General features: G+C 38.4%; 2 protein-coding genes across 4 annotated transcripts in view; both read right to left on the reverse strand.

Annotated features, from left to right (window-relative positions):
• inppl1a (inositol polyphosphate phosphatase-like 1a) overlaps positions 1–4,152 on the reverse strand; it is a 32,247-nt gene extending 28,095 nt beyond the window's left edge. For both annotated transcript variants that reach the window (XM_084718094.1, XM_084718093.1), the window contains exon 1: positions 3,634–4,152. In XM_084718094.1, the coding sequence (XP_084574220.1) occupies positions 3,634–3,809 (176 nt within the window). In that variant the 5' untranslated portion in view covers positions 3,810–4,152. The remainder of the gene's footprint in view (positions 1–3,633) is intronic.
• A 4,585-nt stretch (positions 4,153–8,737) lies between these two features.
• On the reverse strand, positions 8,738–14,353 carry folr (folate receptor). Of its 2 annotated transcripts, XM_084716627.1 has the most exons (5): positions 14,166–14,353; positions 12,026–12,158; positions 11,484–11,672; positions 10,328–10,463; positions 8,738–9,075 (listed from the first exon to the last, which is right to left on the reverse strand). In XM_084716627.1, the coding sequence occupies exons 2-5, from the start codon at positions 12,152–12,154 to the stop codon at positions 8,801–8,803; spliced, it is 729 nt and encodes a 242-aa protein (XP_084572753.1). In that variant the 5' UTR covers positions 12,155–12,158; positions 14,166–14,353; the 3' UTR covers positions 8,738–8,800. The 2 variants fall into 2 exon arrangements, with proteins under 2 accessions (XP_084572753.1, XP_084572752.1); XM_084716626.1 differs by lacking the exon at positions 14,166–14,353 and having other exon boundaries at positions 12,026–12,190.
• Between the last annotated feature and the right edge of the window lie 3,310 nt (positions 14,354–17,663).

Below are 17,663 nucleotides of genomic sequence, written 5' to 3' on the forward strand. Positions count from 1 at the left end.
CCAAACATGCCCACTAGTCATCAGTAAGGTTAAATGAAACACAGTGTTGCATATTGAAACATCCTTTATTTCACCTTTTCACCGGTGTGTCACCTTCTCTTAAGGTAATCAGAGTATGTAATTAATATCCTAATGATCATTGACTTTAGCCTGGATTGGTGAGTGAGTATTGAATGAAAATAACTTTGTCAACAGCAAATCACAATACTGAACAACTGCTTTGTGTACCTCTCTGTAACTGAAATGGATTTATTTAAAAACTATACTGTATATGGCAATATGATCTAAATGTTAAAGCATGTATTTCAATAGTCCTAGATGTTGCGAAAATCTCAATTTTGAGTATTAAAAAAATCCAGTTTCATTCCTGTGGAAGTGGAACAAATGTTCTATTATTTGATTAGTTGATTGTAAGAACATTAGTTGCCAACTATTTTGATAAGTGATTAATCATTTGAGTCATTTCTCAAGCAAAACTGTCAAACATTTCCTGCTTCCAGCTTCTTTCTACATATGAACATTTGCTCCTTTTCTTTGTCATTCATGATAAGAAATTAAGAGTGTATATGGGTTTGTTTTGGACTGTTGGGTGGACAAAAGAAACAATCTTTGGGATCTGAAAAATTATGATGAGCATTTTTCACATTTTTTGATATTTTCCTGACTAAACAATTAATCATGAAAATAACTGGCAGATGAATCAATAAAGGAAATTATAGTTAGTTGCAGCTCTAGTTTCCAGGTATGTTTACTGTACCAGCACTGTGTGCAGATTGTTAATCAAACAAAAACAAAGAAAAATGGTATCAAGAGGTATCGAGTATGTTTTTATAGCAGTTTTGTATTCAAAAAAGTTTAAAATTCTACAATTATATCATATAATGTTTCTTTTGCATTTCTGGAGGCAAAACTTCCTGATGAAAAGCTCTAACATGGCTTGTAAAGCACAGTTTGACAAAAGCCTGACCATAACAAGCTTTGGGTAACATGAAGGAAACATTCTGAGATGAAACAAAGTCAGTGATGTGAAAGGTGAAAGGGGAAAGGAAGGGAGAGGTGGAGGCGGGAATAAATCCGGAAACGGATGATGCATGGATGTGAGGAATGTTGCTGGTCATAGAGTGACCTACTGAATTACTAGTGTAACTGGGAAAGGATGAAAAATAGACCTAAATGTTGTCACCAGCATATATCAATCATTTTTATAATTGATATTTTTTACTGGGCCAAAATGAGTTGCAGACCTTTTTTTTGTCTGGGTTCTTATATAATGAGAGGAATATTGTGTGTGCATGAGAATGAGTCTGTCTAACTACACACAGACACACAGAATGGACTCAGCATGGGGTAAACTAGCAGATAGGGGATGTAGGTCGAGTCAATGTCAGTATTGTGTCACAAGGCATTTCCTGCATCTGCACAAACCGTAGTTTATGCATTTATTAAACTTTGTGTTAGTACTGGGGGGGGGGGGGTGTGTGAGTCATTTAGGTCATTCACAAGTTAAACATGGTTCATTTGACTTGTCTGAGTCATTTCCAAGTGTGCACAATACTGGAAGTACTGCCTACCCACCTAATCGTCTGCTTGTAAGGTGGGCATGGAGGTGGTTAGTGGCAAATATCTTCCTAGTGTAAATGAGCGTGGGTGTTTCGTCACCTCTTTTAGTACAGAGGATACCTGCCTGTCTGGCTGCCTCTGAGCAGAGAAAATGCACCCTGCTCTGACATACAGATTAGTGTAATTATATGATAAACCTTATGAGAAGATAGTATGTGCAATGTGGCTTAAAAGGAAAGTTCAGCCCAAAATCAAAAATGCGTATTTTTCCTGTGGCCTGTAGGGCTATTTAAAGTTTTGTTCTGAGTTGCTGAGTTAACTAAATGCAAATTTTCATTTAGACTAGTTGACTAGTTTTAACCATAAGAAGACACTCAGAAAGCAGTTACAATTGAGCACAATTTAGTAATTGATCGTGTGAAACACTGTCCACAAAAAATACTGTGTATTAAGAGCTATTTGAAGCCATTAATCACAGTGCCACTTTGTGCCATGCAAAACAAGCATTGCACATGAACATACAAAACATAACAACAACTCACTAAATACTTCACCTGTTCAGACCAAAAGGGATCACAATGTCTGATGGTAAGTGATGGAGCTGACCTTAGCTGACAGCCTGCCACACAGTGTGGCTAACGTTAGCAGTGCCAGCAGCAGCAGCCTCCTTTGCTTGCATGTTTATGTCCTTTTCTGTTCTGAATGGTGTTATATACCAGTTTATTCCGATACAGTTTACATTTAACCTTATTTTCATTTTCAAGATTAAACACTGCACTGGTTTTACGAGCTGTCATCTGTCCAACACGGGGTGAGAGGGGCTGCGGTCAGACGTTGCCACAGCCCTGATTAGTGACAGGCAGAGCTGCATAACATCTTAGAGGCAACCATTAACTGCCAAATCAAATACTGATAAATAGTTAAACCTACTAGTATTTCTGGTGCTGACTAGCAAGGGTGGCAACATCACGTGATGCACCATGACCCACAAACTTTCCCATAAGCATGTGTTATGAAAGAAGTGCCAGTAAAATAATGGGTTTTTTTAATCAATACGATAATTTTTGGAGAGTCTAGAAGAGATTACATCCTGCTCTGCCATGAGTACAAGCCTCTTATCCATGAGTAGATGCATGCTTCCCTCTGTGCAGTGATATGGTTGGCGGTTGTAGCTCAGTAGAAAGAAAATAGTTCCTACATTAAACTGCTCACACCAAGGTCTGTGGATTAACTTGAACAGGCTCATGATTTTCTGGAGAGAGACACTGTTGTTGAGTTTTTCAAATAGATTTTTGAGCACTTTAAGCATCACATACCATCTGGTTCCATTAGGACAATATATCGATATTATACTGTATATATTATATGAGACTAGGTATCATGACAGATCTTGCTTATCATTGTATCCTGATATGGCATTAGTGTTGATACTGAAACGATATCTCAAAAAATCAGCAACTCGTGCCAAAACAATGTCGAACTACAGGCCAGAGGAGAAAAGTGTGTATCTTTGATTTTGGGATGAACTGTCCCTTTAAACCTTTAAATTTAAACATCAGCCAGGCTTCGCCAGCCCATAGATGCTTATATTTACCTCCTCCAGCACCATTCAGTTTCAATGCCCTGTAAAAACGGCGCTGCAGGCGACCACATCAGACACAAGACAGACAGGGACAGCCCTAAAGTTGTGTGCCATGCTGGAGTTTGAGTGCTGGGCAGACAGACAGACCGTCTCTCTCCCACTCACAGGAGAAAGTAAACAAATGCGTATGGCTGAAACCTTGTTTAACACTGGCTACCGTAGGCATGACCTCATACAGCAGTAAATGATACCAGTTTGTTTTTGCAGGAAAGTTTATGTAAGTGTTAGAAAAGCTTGGCAGAGTAACAACAGACTAGGCAGTGACTTTTTCTACTAAATCCAAGACTCCATGAAGGCTGGTGCTAGCTGTTAACTTAAAATATCCTTGTAACTAAAATAACTTTTCCTAACAGACAAAGCTAAACCAGACCGCACATACAAGTCAAGAGTTCACACAAACTTCTCCTTTCTGCGATAAATAAGGTACTTACAGTACACATAAAGCGTAAGCCCCGTTGACACTCTCACTGTCCCGCACCAGGAAGCTGCCGTCTCTCCCGGCCCGGGCCAGCAGCTCCTCGGCCGCCGCTCGACTCAGGTCCCGGTGATACCACATTGGCGGTGTGGGCCCCAACGGAGAGACCCCACCACCACCACCCCCGGCCATGGCCACAGCCCTTCAAACCGGGTTCAACTCGAGCTGCTTCCAGACTTCTCCGAAACCCTCCCAGCCCTCCTCCTCCTCCTCCAGACCAAAGAAGAACTCCAGTGAAAGAGCCGTTGAGAATCGCTGAAATCGCCTCAACGGTTATTCCGACGGTGGTTGGGAGGCGCAAGAGCACCGAGGTCGGCGGCTAAAAGTTGTACATTTGTTAAATTTCGCTGCTGGCGACTGTTTCCTCAGTTCCTGAAAGGCTCGCCACCCTCCTCTTTCGCTTCCCAGTCCCACGGAAATCAGGGTATGTAAATCCACACTGGAGAGAGACCGGGGAGCGACAACGGGGACGCGTCAAATCCGACATACTGTCAGTGTGAAACACTTCCTGTTAGGATTTTCAAAATAAAAGGGATATTGGCGACTTTAAAACGACACGGTTTATTTTCGGGGGTAAAGTCACCCGCAGTTGGTTTCCTGTTATGTCTGTCGTCGCTAACTTGACAGAACTCTCTGGGAAGGAGGGATGGAGGGATAAAGAGATAGCGAAGGGGATAGATAGATAGAGGGGGGGGGGGGGGGGAAGAGGGATGGAGACAAAGAGGAGTAAAGGAACGGACTAATTGAGAAGAGGGGCAGTGATGGAAAGTAAAGTTTCTTCATCCACTTTACAGTTATGCATGCAACTTCCATTTCAAGGAAGCCTCCACCAATGTAATGAAAAAAGTTGACAATGAGAAATGTTCTCAAAATAATGACTAAGTATAACAAAATAATGACAGTAAAGTTTGTATTGTTTTTGAGAAAGTTCCTCAGTATTTTGAGACACCAAGTTATTAATTTAAGATACAAAGTCATTATTTTAAGATACTAAGTAATTATTTTGAGATTCTAACGTATTGTTTGAGATAGATTTTTTTTCATTACAAAGGCAGAAACGGGCTTCCGTAAAAGAGATGTTAACTTTTCACTCTGCAACACTTCACATACACATCTGACAGCTTTAGTTGTGTGTTACTTTGCAGGATCAGTGCATGCATAATGCACTGTTACAGATTGAACTATTCTATACAGCAGATAATATTAGCTGCACTATGACCAAACACAACATTAAAATGCTTCATACACCTTAAAGATGCATTATAATAATCCAATAACATGACATGCAATGATATGACACTCTGAAAGAGACCATCACTCATTATGAGTACATTTATGTTTGATAAAGTAAGATAATCCTATATTAGTCCCACAGTGGGAAAGTCTGCAGTTTACATTTTAAGTACTTTTACAAAGGTAACATTTCAAGCTTTAAATTTCTGTGATTTTAAGGCTTACGCCATTGAGAATAAATTAAAAATTAAATCCAGTTTTAAACCATAAAAGATATTTCTGTTACTGATATCTCATCATCTTCTATTTAAAATAAAAAAAATGAATGTTTTTTCCCTCTCTACTCTTGTATCAAGGCTCTAAGTAGTTGCCTGCGTGGTCAAATCCTTCACTAATACCAGAGGGCTTTCCTCTTTGAATATCAGTGTAACCTGCAGCCACTGAGGAGGCCTGGCTGCAATAATTTCTCAACACAAGCTCCAATCCAGTTATGCAATCCTTTTCTTTTCCAGAACACACACACACACACACACGCTCCCACAAGGTGTAACTCTCCACCTAGGGACTGGACTGGCAAAACACAGGAAACAGCCAACCCAACATTTAGAGATCACTGCACTTTATTCTGACTTTAGCCATCCTGTTTTTTTCAAGTTGCCCACAAAAAGTCTGACTCCTAAAATGTGGCATGGACACACACACACACACACACACACACACACATGCAGATACACACACACACACAAAGCAATAGAGAGGTAGCGTTAAAGTGAGGGAGAGAGGGTGAGCGTTGGGCAGGGTCGTGTGTGTTGCCAATGACCTCAGAAAAGCTGAGTATTAATAGCTACAGGGACAGCAGCCATCCCAAAGCTATTTCTGGTGATGGCATCACACTGTGTATGTCTGTGTGTGCGAGTTGACTGTAAAAGACTGTAAAAGTATGTGGCTTGACAATATGTCTGCATGCAGAGATCGTAAAAGTGTGCTACAAAATATCACATCATAATAAAACTACTCTGTCAGCAATTCATCTTAAAAATAACTAATTTTGTACAGTTTTTCCCTTTTTGCATCTTACCATAATTATCTACAACCATGCAAAGAGCACAGTGAGGCTGTAGTGCTCATTACAAACAATATATTTGGATGGATAGATAGACAACTTTGCTTGCCTTCAAAAGTTTTAAAGTTGTGCCTGAGGGTAAGACTGAAAACAGGTCATGTTGTGAACTATACTCTCTTCCCCAATACAGTGGCTACAACAGAGTTGCATTAAACCACTGTATTGATATGAGGCCACTCAATTCTGCGTGGACATCTCAGAATCAGCTTTTGTTACACATGGTTCAACTTTAATTAATCTAGCTTTTCTTTGTCATGCTCAGCTTTGCTTTTCAAACAAAAATGCCTCCATACTTCTCATCTGGTCCTAGTTTCCTAAAGCTGTCAAGTTGATGTCATTTACACCACTTTTACGTGTGTGCACGCCATTTGAACTGAGTGTGTGTGGTGTGACAGTGTGTGCACACCAGGTAACGGCATGTTTGGGCTTTAGGAGATTTGGATTATGTCAGACACGTAGTATGGAGGATTTTTATGTTTTGTTTGTTTGTTTGTTTCCATTTCATTTCATTTCCTATGAAACTCAAGCAGTGTTTTGTGGACTAAAAAAGTAAACCAAAGTTTCAATTAGCACGAGGGTGAGTAAATGATGACTGAATTTTCATATTTCGGGGAGCTATCCCTTTAAAATGTGAAAATACTATTGGTTAACACTTCTGTTATTGAAATTCTCTGTTATTCAAACCCAGTTTAGGTATTCTTTTAGGTGTTCTGGTAATAGAAAATATTAGATCATTTTTATGCTCATATGCCACCCTTTTCTTTGTATAGGATCTTTATGTATACACTTCATGCAGAGAAAAAAAACAGGAAAGACTGGCCGGGGTTCACAGCTGAACTTGCAGCACTAAATTTATGCAGTGGCATCATCAGGAAGGATGTCATTATCAGCCTTAGAGATCAAGCTGCACTTTGACAGATCTGATCTCTGTCAGAAGATAAGGCCACATTTTCAAAATATTAAAATACTGTTGACTGCATCAACTATGTCTTTTTGAAAATTATTAAATTTAATACCTCAGGCCTTGATTATAAAAGTACACAGTGTACTAAAGTTCCTAAATATATATCTCAGACTTATTTTTGATCAGCCATGGTCCTTCCTGGTCTCATCTTCTAACACATCAACTAACCAATCACAAGACCTGATGGAACATATTCAGACGTGGCATCGACACACACGTACACACAGACACATCTGTAAACGCATGTCCCTTACATACACACATAGATATTGTGTGACACAAAAACACATTTAAACACAGGGGGAGTAAGAGACACATTAACACACCCTTACTCTCTCCCTCATGCTGTCACACACACACACACACACACACACACACACACACACACACGCACACACACACACACACACACACACACACACACACACACACACACTCAGGGGACTGGAACTCCATAATTACCCAGCAGTGGAGCCCACTAACCACTAGCTGGCCCAGAGTGGTCATGTGATGGTGTGATCACTGGGGCCCAGTGTAGAGAAATGTTCTCCCTCTGTGCAGAATCAGTGGGTCAGTTTTACTATTTCTTCAGGTTATGAAGGGGTTGTTAAACTCATCCATACTTTGCACTTAAGAGAAATGTGATGCCAGAGCTGTGCAGTAATGCAGTATGTGGCATGTCGCTTCATGCCTTGTCCAGATGCACAAGTTTATTTTTGTTTTATTTTCTTTACCCGCAAAGATTTGCACATTTGCAATACTTTTCTAGACACAAAACTGCTCTGCTGCGTTCATCGGGGTTGCTTTTTCATTTAGATGAAACTGTAATCTTGTGTTTTTTTTTAAGCATACATATACTGTTTTGGTGGTTTTCAGCCTACTTCATGATCTCACAGGAGAGTTGACAGTCCATCATAATCCACTGGAAATCCCTGTGTGGGCTATAGTAAACCCAGCAATGTTGTTTCCTGTGAACTTTTATGATGGAATGCCATCTATAGGCTTAGTGGATGAAATTTAGGTTGCTAAGAGTTGCATGTTGGGTGATTTAAATAATTAGCATACTGAGCTGATTAATTGCCTATAAAGTGGAAATGGCTGATTTTGCTTCTTGTTAAGCGAAAAGGTGATCTAAGAATCTAAGTCCATGTTTATTGTGTCCAGAAATGTAAAAAAGATCTTAAGAACAATGACGTGCAGTCCTCCATCATCCTTCATTCTCCCACTGGCATCACCTATGGTTCTCAAATAGTGGTCCAGGACCCCCAGGGGTCTGTGGGTCCATGAAAAGTCATTAATTTAAACTATCATAATATGAAAGTTTATTTATTTTACAAAAGGCGTTATTATAGTCTGCATTTATTTTATGATTAGGCAAAAAAAAAAAAAAAAAATCCTTTCCACAAGCAATTTAACAAATCCCCAGGCTAGACCTATTAATTATTATTAATTATGTTTCTTGAAATATGTTTTTTATTAGTCTTATTTTATAGATTTTTTATTATTTATATGTAATATATATGTTATATTTATAGTATAGAAAATAATCAGAAATTTACTTTTTATTTTACGAAAGCACTAAGAGTGAAATACATGTATTTCTATATATGTTATGGATATTTCTAAATTTTAAAAAATGCACAACAGTACTGGACAACATGGACATTAAATCCTTCTCATATCTTACTGTCAATTATGAGGCTCAATGACTAAAAAGAGGACAAGTAAGCGAGACAGGAGACCATTTGAAATAAGTTTTATTGGTACCTCCAAGGTGATAGAGGCGAGGTCAAAGACATGATTTTAGTACATCACTACAGAGAAAGTTGCAAAAGCCAGGAATAGTAGCGTTGTCAAGGCAAAGCTTTGGCGTTGCTGTGCGTTGTTGAGGTAATACTCAGCCACCTTCTTGTTGGGGTTTGTCCCGTTGAACCAGAGCTGCATGCAGCGGCCTGAGGTTTTGGAGTGGGTGGTATAAAGGTAGGAATGAGACCAGATTTTCTCACACATGGACTGTGGTGTGGGGTAAACTTCAGTCCACTTTCTGCACTTGCTGCCTGTAGGGCATTTGTTAGTACCTGTAGGAGAGCAGGGGATTAGAAAGAGTCCAAATCATTGCAGCCACAACTGTTTCTCAATTTTAATTGGATTTAAATGTAGTAATCATCTGGCAGTCAGAAAGAAGTCGTTTAATGGAAGATCACTATTTGTTCATGTGTGAGTGAGTGAGTGGTATTGTGTGGTTATAGTCAGTGGCAGACTCAGGCTGTCTGAGCGGAAGGGGTGAACAAATAAAAAGGGGCACCAGCTGCATGCAGGGAGAATTTAGATTAAAATAGTTTTATTATGTGCTTTAAAGTACAACAACTACAACACATCTGTAATAAAAACAGACAGGGAACTGTTAACCTTTTAATGCTACTACAAGGAACTTTCATATTGTGTTGATTCTGGAGGCCCCTGTGGGTAAAAGCAGTAGTGTTTCCACCACCATAACCATAAAATGTAACGTCAAAAGTACAATTATCTGCATAAAAATCTCCTCCTGCTGGCTTTTAAATGGCTAATGTACGGCTCAGTTTAAAAAGTAAACATAGCCTTGTTTCATCTGATTTTAAGGAGAATCCCACCCAGAGGCAGACATTAAGAATAACCATAAAGAAATAGCCAGTGTTCTTGTTAACTTACATATGTCATATAGAGACAACAGTGAGACTGTTTCAAAAACCAGTTAAACACTCCTCATAGCAGCTTTAACTATTTAGAGGCACATAGAGGCCAACTAATTTGCTAGCATGTAGGGCAGCCTATGTGGCACTGCCACATCTTTTTCCCATTAGAAGAAGCCTCTAGAGGGCACTTTATCATGTTAAATCAACCATAGAGGCATCCAAGAAGGCTCTTTTGCAGCATTTTTTTCAAACATGAGGCAACACAGTAAAAAATAATCAATCTTAATATATTATATTAATAATATATTAGATTGAACTAACAACTTTTTAGTCACATTGACAAACATTTATGCAATTTAATGTTTATTATTAGTTTATTAACTTGTATGCATAAGTACAGAGGGACTGAATTAATACTCTTCATCATGGTTTGCAGTGTTTCGCTTGACTTTTCTGAAAGTTTATTAGAGACAAACAGTAAGTTTTCATCATATGTGTTTTCTTCAAACTATATATGCCAATCATATTTCTTTAGAAACTGAATTTAATGAATTTATCGAACCCTGTGCAGTGCATTCATCCAACTCATCATTTCAAATCAAAAGACATCAAGTGAGAAGACCTTGTGCACCACGTGTGCATGTGTTTCTGTATTTACCTGAGCTCCAGTCCCATCCTTTGTGCCAATTTTCCTTGCAGGTGAAATCATCCTTGCAGTCATCCCACCAGTCGTGGCAGTCCTCTTTACACAGCGGCACATCCAAGATACGCTCCTTACGCCATTGCTCACTGGCCTAGACACACATAATTGAGTAGTTTGTATGATCAATAATTTCACAACACGTGTGATATATGTCTATATATATATGTCCTACTTGCAGTGACATGTATCCATCTAGACTGTTTTGGTGTGTGTTGCTGAATTTTGGATATCAGCCATCAGATGTCTGCCCTCTTTTGTATAATGGAACTAGAACGCACTTGGCTTGTTGTGCTCAAAGTGCCAAAAACTACATCTGAAAAACAACAATGTGTCTTTTCAGTAGATATGCCCACTGACTCCAGCAGTCTCATGTAGGAGCTATTTCTTTCTATCGAACTACACAGACCACCTGGATCACCGTGCAGAAGGAAGCGTGTATCTACTCAGGAACGAGAGGCTCGTGACAACACAGGATGTAAGCATTAAGGGCGTCCTCCTCCGCTGAGCTGTAACTTCTCATCCATGACATGCGCTTCCTTCTGCACGGTGATACAGTTAGCAAGGGGTAAAAAGTTCTTACATGAAACTGCTCACAACCAGGTCTGTGGATTATTTTGAGTAACCAATGCATGATTTCTAGAGTTTTTCAGTTGTAGTTTTTGGTGCATTGAGCATCAACAGCTGAGTACCACTTAGTTCCATTATACTGGAGAGAAAGCAGACATATATGGCTGATATTGCCAAAGCTCTTAAACCCACACTAAAAACAATTTAGATGGATAAAGAACACTAGATACAGAGAGAGACATGTTTTTTGATTTTGGGGTGAACTGTCCCTTTAAACTTATTGCCCTCAAAGTTGCAATGCCACGAGTTTATGAATTATAAGGGTCTCTACGAATTAAATTCATTAAAAAGTCTCTCTTTATCAAATGTAATTTGATCCAGTTATCTTTTTATGAGTATGATGACAAAGAATGATGGTGACATAGTATCTGGATTTAACTGTCTTCACGTGCCCTTAGAGTCTTTTCAACGTCTTATGCTGCCATCTAGTGTTGCAAATACACACATACAAGAAAGACTAAGAGCACAAATGCACAATACACACTTCTTGTATCCAGGGTCCCAAGTGTGGTGAGCACTCGTAGAAGCAAGTGTCCTGGATGAAATGTCTCTTGCACTTTGGGCTCATGGCACCACAGTGATTCCAGTTGAAGTTGTACAGGTAGGAGTTATCGTCGTGGGCCGCTTCAGTGGTGTTGGCCTTGCAGCAGGCATTGTCACGCCACGGCTCACACTGTGGGGGAGGAAGAGGAAATCGGGGTCACTTTGTGTCATTGAACCGAAAACATTTTTGTTGCAGTCCTATGTCTGGATCAGAATCTTACAAGAATTTACTGGAATCAGCTAATCTTTTCTCATTAATCTAACGTAAATACACACATTTTATTTTTTCAGGTTGTTTAAACTTTAATTTTCTAGTATCTATTTACAGACCCTGCCAGACATTATAAACACGAGCTCTTGAACTTTATTTTTACAGTGGAGATAAGAGAAAAATAATTAAACCCATTTGAATCTCCCAGCATCATCACCATGACCATTTGATTTATTTTATCTTTGATGTCTGGGGGTATTTGTTTTCCTCACCTGAAGGTACAGTTTTCCCTCAGGGCCAGGCTCTACTTTGTGGTGTTTGGCGTCCATACACATGTTGAGTTTGTCCAGAGACAGAGCGCCACCGGAGAGGGCGAGCAGCATGGCGAGGACGACCCACATGGCTCTGCAGCAGGGAGGCATTTGGAAGATTTTAGTAAAACAGTCCATATACAGTACCAGACCAAAGGTTAAGTCCATCATGGGGATTTCCTATAACCTCTAATATGAGTGAGACACACACAGAGTACCTTGTTTTCCTCAGTCACTTTTATATCCTAGGTGATAGGTAACAATTACTCATTAATGTTTGGTAATAATCACTTTGGAGATAAGTTTGTGCATTGTCAGCAGTGAGTGAAGACAAAAAACATATCTTTTAAAACTGTTCTGTATACAGACTTTTGTATAAATTGTGATTTTATTCAATAAGTTTAATTTTGATGACCTCAGGGGGGCAAATCCTGGGGACTGCCTGAGATGTTTGTTGCCCCCTGGAGGAGTCCTGGACCCCAGGTTATAAACAAATGCTATAGAGTCATGAGGGTCCACTGAGGTTATGATAAGTTGGCTAGTCCTTCCTTCTTTACAAGAATTACATTTTTTCCCCCATAATTCAATATACTTTGTTAGCATGAATGTTGTAAAACAATATTACCAAAGCATTGATGATTAAATTCAATAGTGATGTATTAGAAAAAAAAAACACAATTATTAAAAAAGAAGAAGAAGAAATGTAACAAACTCGACACAAGAGTCACAAATTATATCTGTCATTCCCATCTAAATGAAAATTGTGTCTGTTCAAGTATTCCATTTCAGTTCAATTTATAGTAAAGTATTTCTTTCCTCTCTTTAACATTTTTTCTTTCTCTGCTTCTATTTGTGATCAAAAATCAGACAAATGTGATAACAACAGCCAAGACAGTCAGAATAAATTCTATTTACAGACATTTCTTTAACTACAGGTACTTTTGAGTCCCAGCAGTATAATTTTGGATTTATGCTAAGATTTCTCAAATGTTCTTGATAAATACACAGTGTTAATAAATATCTTGACAAAAAAAAGACTGAAAAAATAATTAATTAATGTGGGTCCAAAACAAGCTTGTGTTCAGGTACGTGAAATGAGTTAATAAAATTACATTCGGACATTGTTTTGAATGACATTGTTTCATATAAATATTACTTAACTCAATGCTTAAAATATCCTTTGTTGTTTACCCAGTATTGAGCAAGACCGTTTTAACCATTTGAACACATCAGGAGAGATGATTTAGAGGTTAGAATAGCAATATCTGTCATAAAAAGCAACATGTTTTGACATCCAAGGTTACTGTCTAAATTTTCCTTTGATAAGAGAAAATCATGAAATCCCCTATTTTTTTTTTAATTTTTATTATGTCTGCATTTAGAATAATGCACAAAGGTTGATGAAAATACATTTAAATGTCTTAAAATCTGATACAAAATGTATTGAATGAACATTTGGGCCCTCTGACAAATTTATAAGAACAAATGGTGAAAAAATAATGTGTTCCAGATGCAATTTTTTTTTTTTAAGATTATTTTTTGGGCTTTTTGCCTTTATTTTGGATGGAGACAGCTGAAGATATGACAGGAAAGGGGGTAGAGAGAGGGGGAATGACACACAGCAAATGGGCCACAGGCGGGAATTGAACCAGCGACCGCTGCAAAGAACCAACAGCCTCAGCACACAGGGCGAACACGCCACCAACTGAGCTATGGGAGCACCCTCCAGATGCAACTTTGTGTACACATTAATTGATATATTACAACCTCTGATACTTAAAATTGAAATTCAGAGGCTGATTTTTACTAATTTTTTATTTTTTGGAGAGTCAAAAATGCCTGTAGTTGAAGACTCACCCTAAAACAAACAGCAGTGCTCCTAAATGTGTAACCTAAAATATTCAGTGAAAAACAACTAAAAAGACACAACAAACGTAACAGAAATAGTTGAGGGACTGTTTCTCCTGTCTTTTAAAAGAGATTGAAATATATACTACAAACTGACAACATGATGTAAGGTTGATAACAACTATGTTGCAGCTCAACTTTAAAGACCAGTGAGAAGATTTATGTAAGAAGATGATGAGCAGATTCACTTTACCTTGTTAGTTTCTGTGATGATTCCTTCCTGAAAACAAGATCCACAAATCAGTATCTCCTGTCACCTCTTACACACTTCTCAAGACCTGACAAGAATTAGAAAACACACCCCATGTGCATGTGTGTGTGTGTGGGAATAGGTCGATTGGTGTGTATGAGCGCGTGAGTGTAGTGTGACCGATAATAGTGTAGTCCCTAATGTCAGTTAACTGTGGAAACTTGCCATATGTCTCTAAAGTCCAAAGTCTACCTTGTGAAAGTGTGTGTGTGTGTGTGTGTAAGACAGAGAAAAGGAATGACAACGGTATGTGAAGGGAGTGAATATGTGAGTCTGTTTTATTATGTCTTATCTCAAGGTCTAACCTGCTCTTTCTCACACACTCACTCACACACACACACACATGATGGACATCTGGTGTGGCAAAATGGCAGTGTGACCTGAGAGGGCAATAAGAAGGGTGAGAAGGTGGTAGTTCAGATAAGTTTCTGCTGCATCTGTATTGGTAGTCTCCTGATTCAACTTCAAACATTAACCAACCCTGTCGACGTTAATTACAAGTGTTAAGTGTGTGTGTGTGTGTGTGTGTGTGTGTGTGTTGCTGATTCAGAGAACAAGCACGATGTCCTCAGATTAAACTTTAAAAAAGCACATATCAATCCTTTTGCAGCTTTCTATGTCTATATTTAGATTTGTCCACCGGTATAAAATAATCAGAATCATGACTTTTCGTATTGTACCATCGTCTCTGCCAGGTGTAAGTGTTGGTGTGCGTGATAACTGGACCTGCAGCTTGTCCGGAGCTCATCTCAAATACTACTGGACTGATCAGCCTAATTTTGTGTGCACATTCTGACTGTATGCTGAAGGGCCTCTGTGATTAAAAAAACAAACAAACAAACAAAATAACTCTTTTATGACTTTTATGCCTTTTATGTTTTTATGGCCGGAAGCTTTACGTTTTCAGGTCATCCCATCCTTGTGAACGTGATATCTCAAGAACGGAATTTCTTCAAGCTTGACACCAACGAACGCTTGGACTCAAAGATGAACAGAGCAGCCAAGGACACTGTGACCTTGTGTCCGTCCTGTTCTCGTGAATCCAAAATCTCAAGAATGCCTTGGGAGAATTTCTTAAAATTTGACAAAGATGTTAATTTGAACTTGAGATCAACTGATTAGATTTTGGTGGTCAGAGGTCAGCGTCATGGTGACATCATACTGTTCAGTTCTCTATCAGTCCTCTGTACTCCTCCGTGAAAATAGTTTCTAAATGAAGACAGCATGTTTCTCACTGGAAATTATTCACTGGAATCACACATGGAAATATAGTAATGACTTCAAATTTTGCCAAACGAGACACTTAATACCTTAATTAAAGTCGAAGTTAAAGTTAAAGTTAAAGTTACAGGTCAATATCGTGGTTTTCAAGTTCCATATTAAATTCCTTCACAGTTTTCTCTACAGACATGGATGTAAACTAATTTGGCTGGTTGGTGGAGACATACAACTGTGAGGCAGTGATTCTGTTTTTTTGCTGGTCTGATTTATATGACCGTTGACAGCTGACTTCTCACTTTTATGAACCGGCTGCTAGGGGACCGCAAGTGATCAACAACTGCTTCCGTTTGAAACCTTGTTTCAGCTCAGACCAACGCATGTGGGGGTCATGTTAATGTTGGCAGGACTTTTCAAATCTCGGCTGGCTGCATCTAGCAGGTGTAGTGGCGTTGCAGTATGTGCCTCATCATCTGCACTCCAGTGAATGAATTTCAAAATGAAAGGTATAACAGTGACCATGTGACAGCAGCTTTATAGCAGTTCATGTCAGTTCAAATCATGCTCTCTGACTCTCCTCCATTTCTTGTCCTCTGATTTAGGGATATTTTACCTTTCTTCTGGGATCCACATCTCAGCAGGCACAATAACACCGTTGCTATTTAGCTGCACTTAATAGCATTCTACTTATCTCTGTGAAAATATATATTAAAAAAAATACTATGGAAATAAAGCAATAAGTACTGTAAGAGCATTACATCTTCTCATTACATTAAACACATCCAGTATACATGTAAAACAAATAGTGCCATTACGCTGAAAAGGTGGCTGAATGTCATATGCTCTTCTCAGGCCTACCACATGTCGAATTCTGTTGTGATGAAAAGTCTCAGCGTTGATGCTGGCTAACAGATCTAGGCCACAGGACCACATGCTTGTTCATTTAAAAGGTTATTTCTTATAAATATTGATCAGAATGTGAAGGAAACACTTGTTTAGGTTTAGGTGACTCTATTGACCATATGATTGTTCCCTTTATCAGGCTCTCTAGAACATCAAAAATAACATGTAAATGAGAGAAACCTACTTGTCTTTGAGCTGTCAGCTTCCTGGTGTCGATTCAATACTACTTTTTTTTCCCCCACTTCCTGCCTCTTATGGAATGTGACGTAATTTTTGTTTGGGTATCTGGGAGGGTAACAGGATTGATATAAACCTAGGGGGCACCTATAAAATTATAGATATTTTTCTAAATTAAATATTTATAACAAAAAGACATACACACTTAAAGAATATTAAATATGAAATTCTGAACATGCTGCCTTCATTTTACAAATTACAGGTCCAACTCAAGTAAAAAAGAGCAATGTGAGGGGCAGGCCAAATACCTCAACCTCTTTAACATAAAAGTGATTTAAATGATTTTAGTAGTATTTATTTGACTTAAATTTGATTTTATATTAAGGGGGGAAGACACCATTACATTTTTTACAAATAACATATTTAGTTGTTTTTAGAGTAAATTTAATGCTGATCCTTTCTTTGGGACACAAAGTCATCAAAATCACTCCCTATACTGTGTGGAAAAAATGGAAATGTTTAAAGGCTAATAGACATGCTAGAAAAAACATTTTGAAACTATAGTTTCTCAAACACTACTTCACAATGAAAAGTAGTGAAACTACAACTTATCTTCTCTCACAAAACATTAACTTGTCAAATTAAAACTTTTCTTTCAAAACAGTTCTTCTACATCCAAACTATATCATTATTATCACACGCTGGGTCTGGGATCTCATATTGTTACACACAAGTACAACTAAGTAAAGTGTAGGTGTGTTTGATTTATGTTAGTTAGACAACCCAAGGATCTGATTTAAGGAGAGGATAAGGGGCAGTTATTGGATATTTGACAAGTTGACTTTATACAGCATTTGATCGCACATATATCTTGGTTGCAAACCACAGATTTTAATCAAATAGCAGGTGTTTGTCCTTAAAATGACAACCAGGGCCAATGAGCTGTGGCATTGTGCCATATATCTAAGTTGTAATTAACTATCTAAACTACTTGACTCAAAGCAGATCTACTGAAAAGCCTACTGAGAATTGAAAGTAATTAAATCACCATCCAATCACTGCAAATTGTATTTAAACTAGTGACTGAACTACATGTAAACTACTATATCTTCCTCAAACACTGTATATGATTATATTATAGAT

This window comes from Lutjanus erythropterus, chromosome 4 (genome assembly GCF_056507025.1).
Source record: "Lutjanus erythropterus isolate fLutEry1 chromosome 4, fLutEry1.hap2, whole genome shotgun sequence".
NCBI classification, from domain to species: domain Eukaryota; kingdom Metazoa; phylum Chordata; class Actinopteri; order Lutjaniformes; family Lutjanidae; genus Lutjanus; species Lutjanus erythropterus.

Excerpts from the sequence above, each read along its gene's own strand:
- folr (XM_084716626.1), bottom strand. The coding sequence starts at position 12,175 with ATGCCTCCCTGCTGCAGAGCCATGTGGGTCGTCCTCGCCATGCTGCTC. Across the intron at positions 10,464-11,483 it reads TGGGACCCTGGATACAAGAA|GCCAGTGAGCAATGGCGTAA; the intron begins GTGTGTATTGTG and ends ATGTGTGTCTAG. Across the intron at positions 9,076-10,327 it reads AGGATGGGACTGGAGCTCAG|GTACTAACAAATGCCCTACA; the intron begins GTAAATACAGAA and ends GCTCTCCTACAG.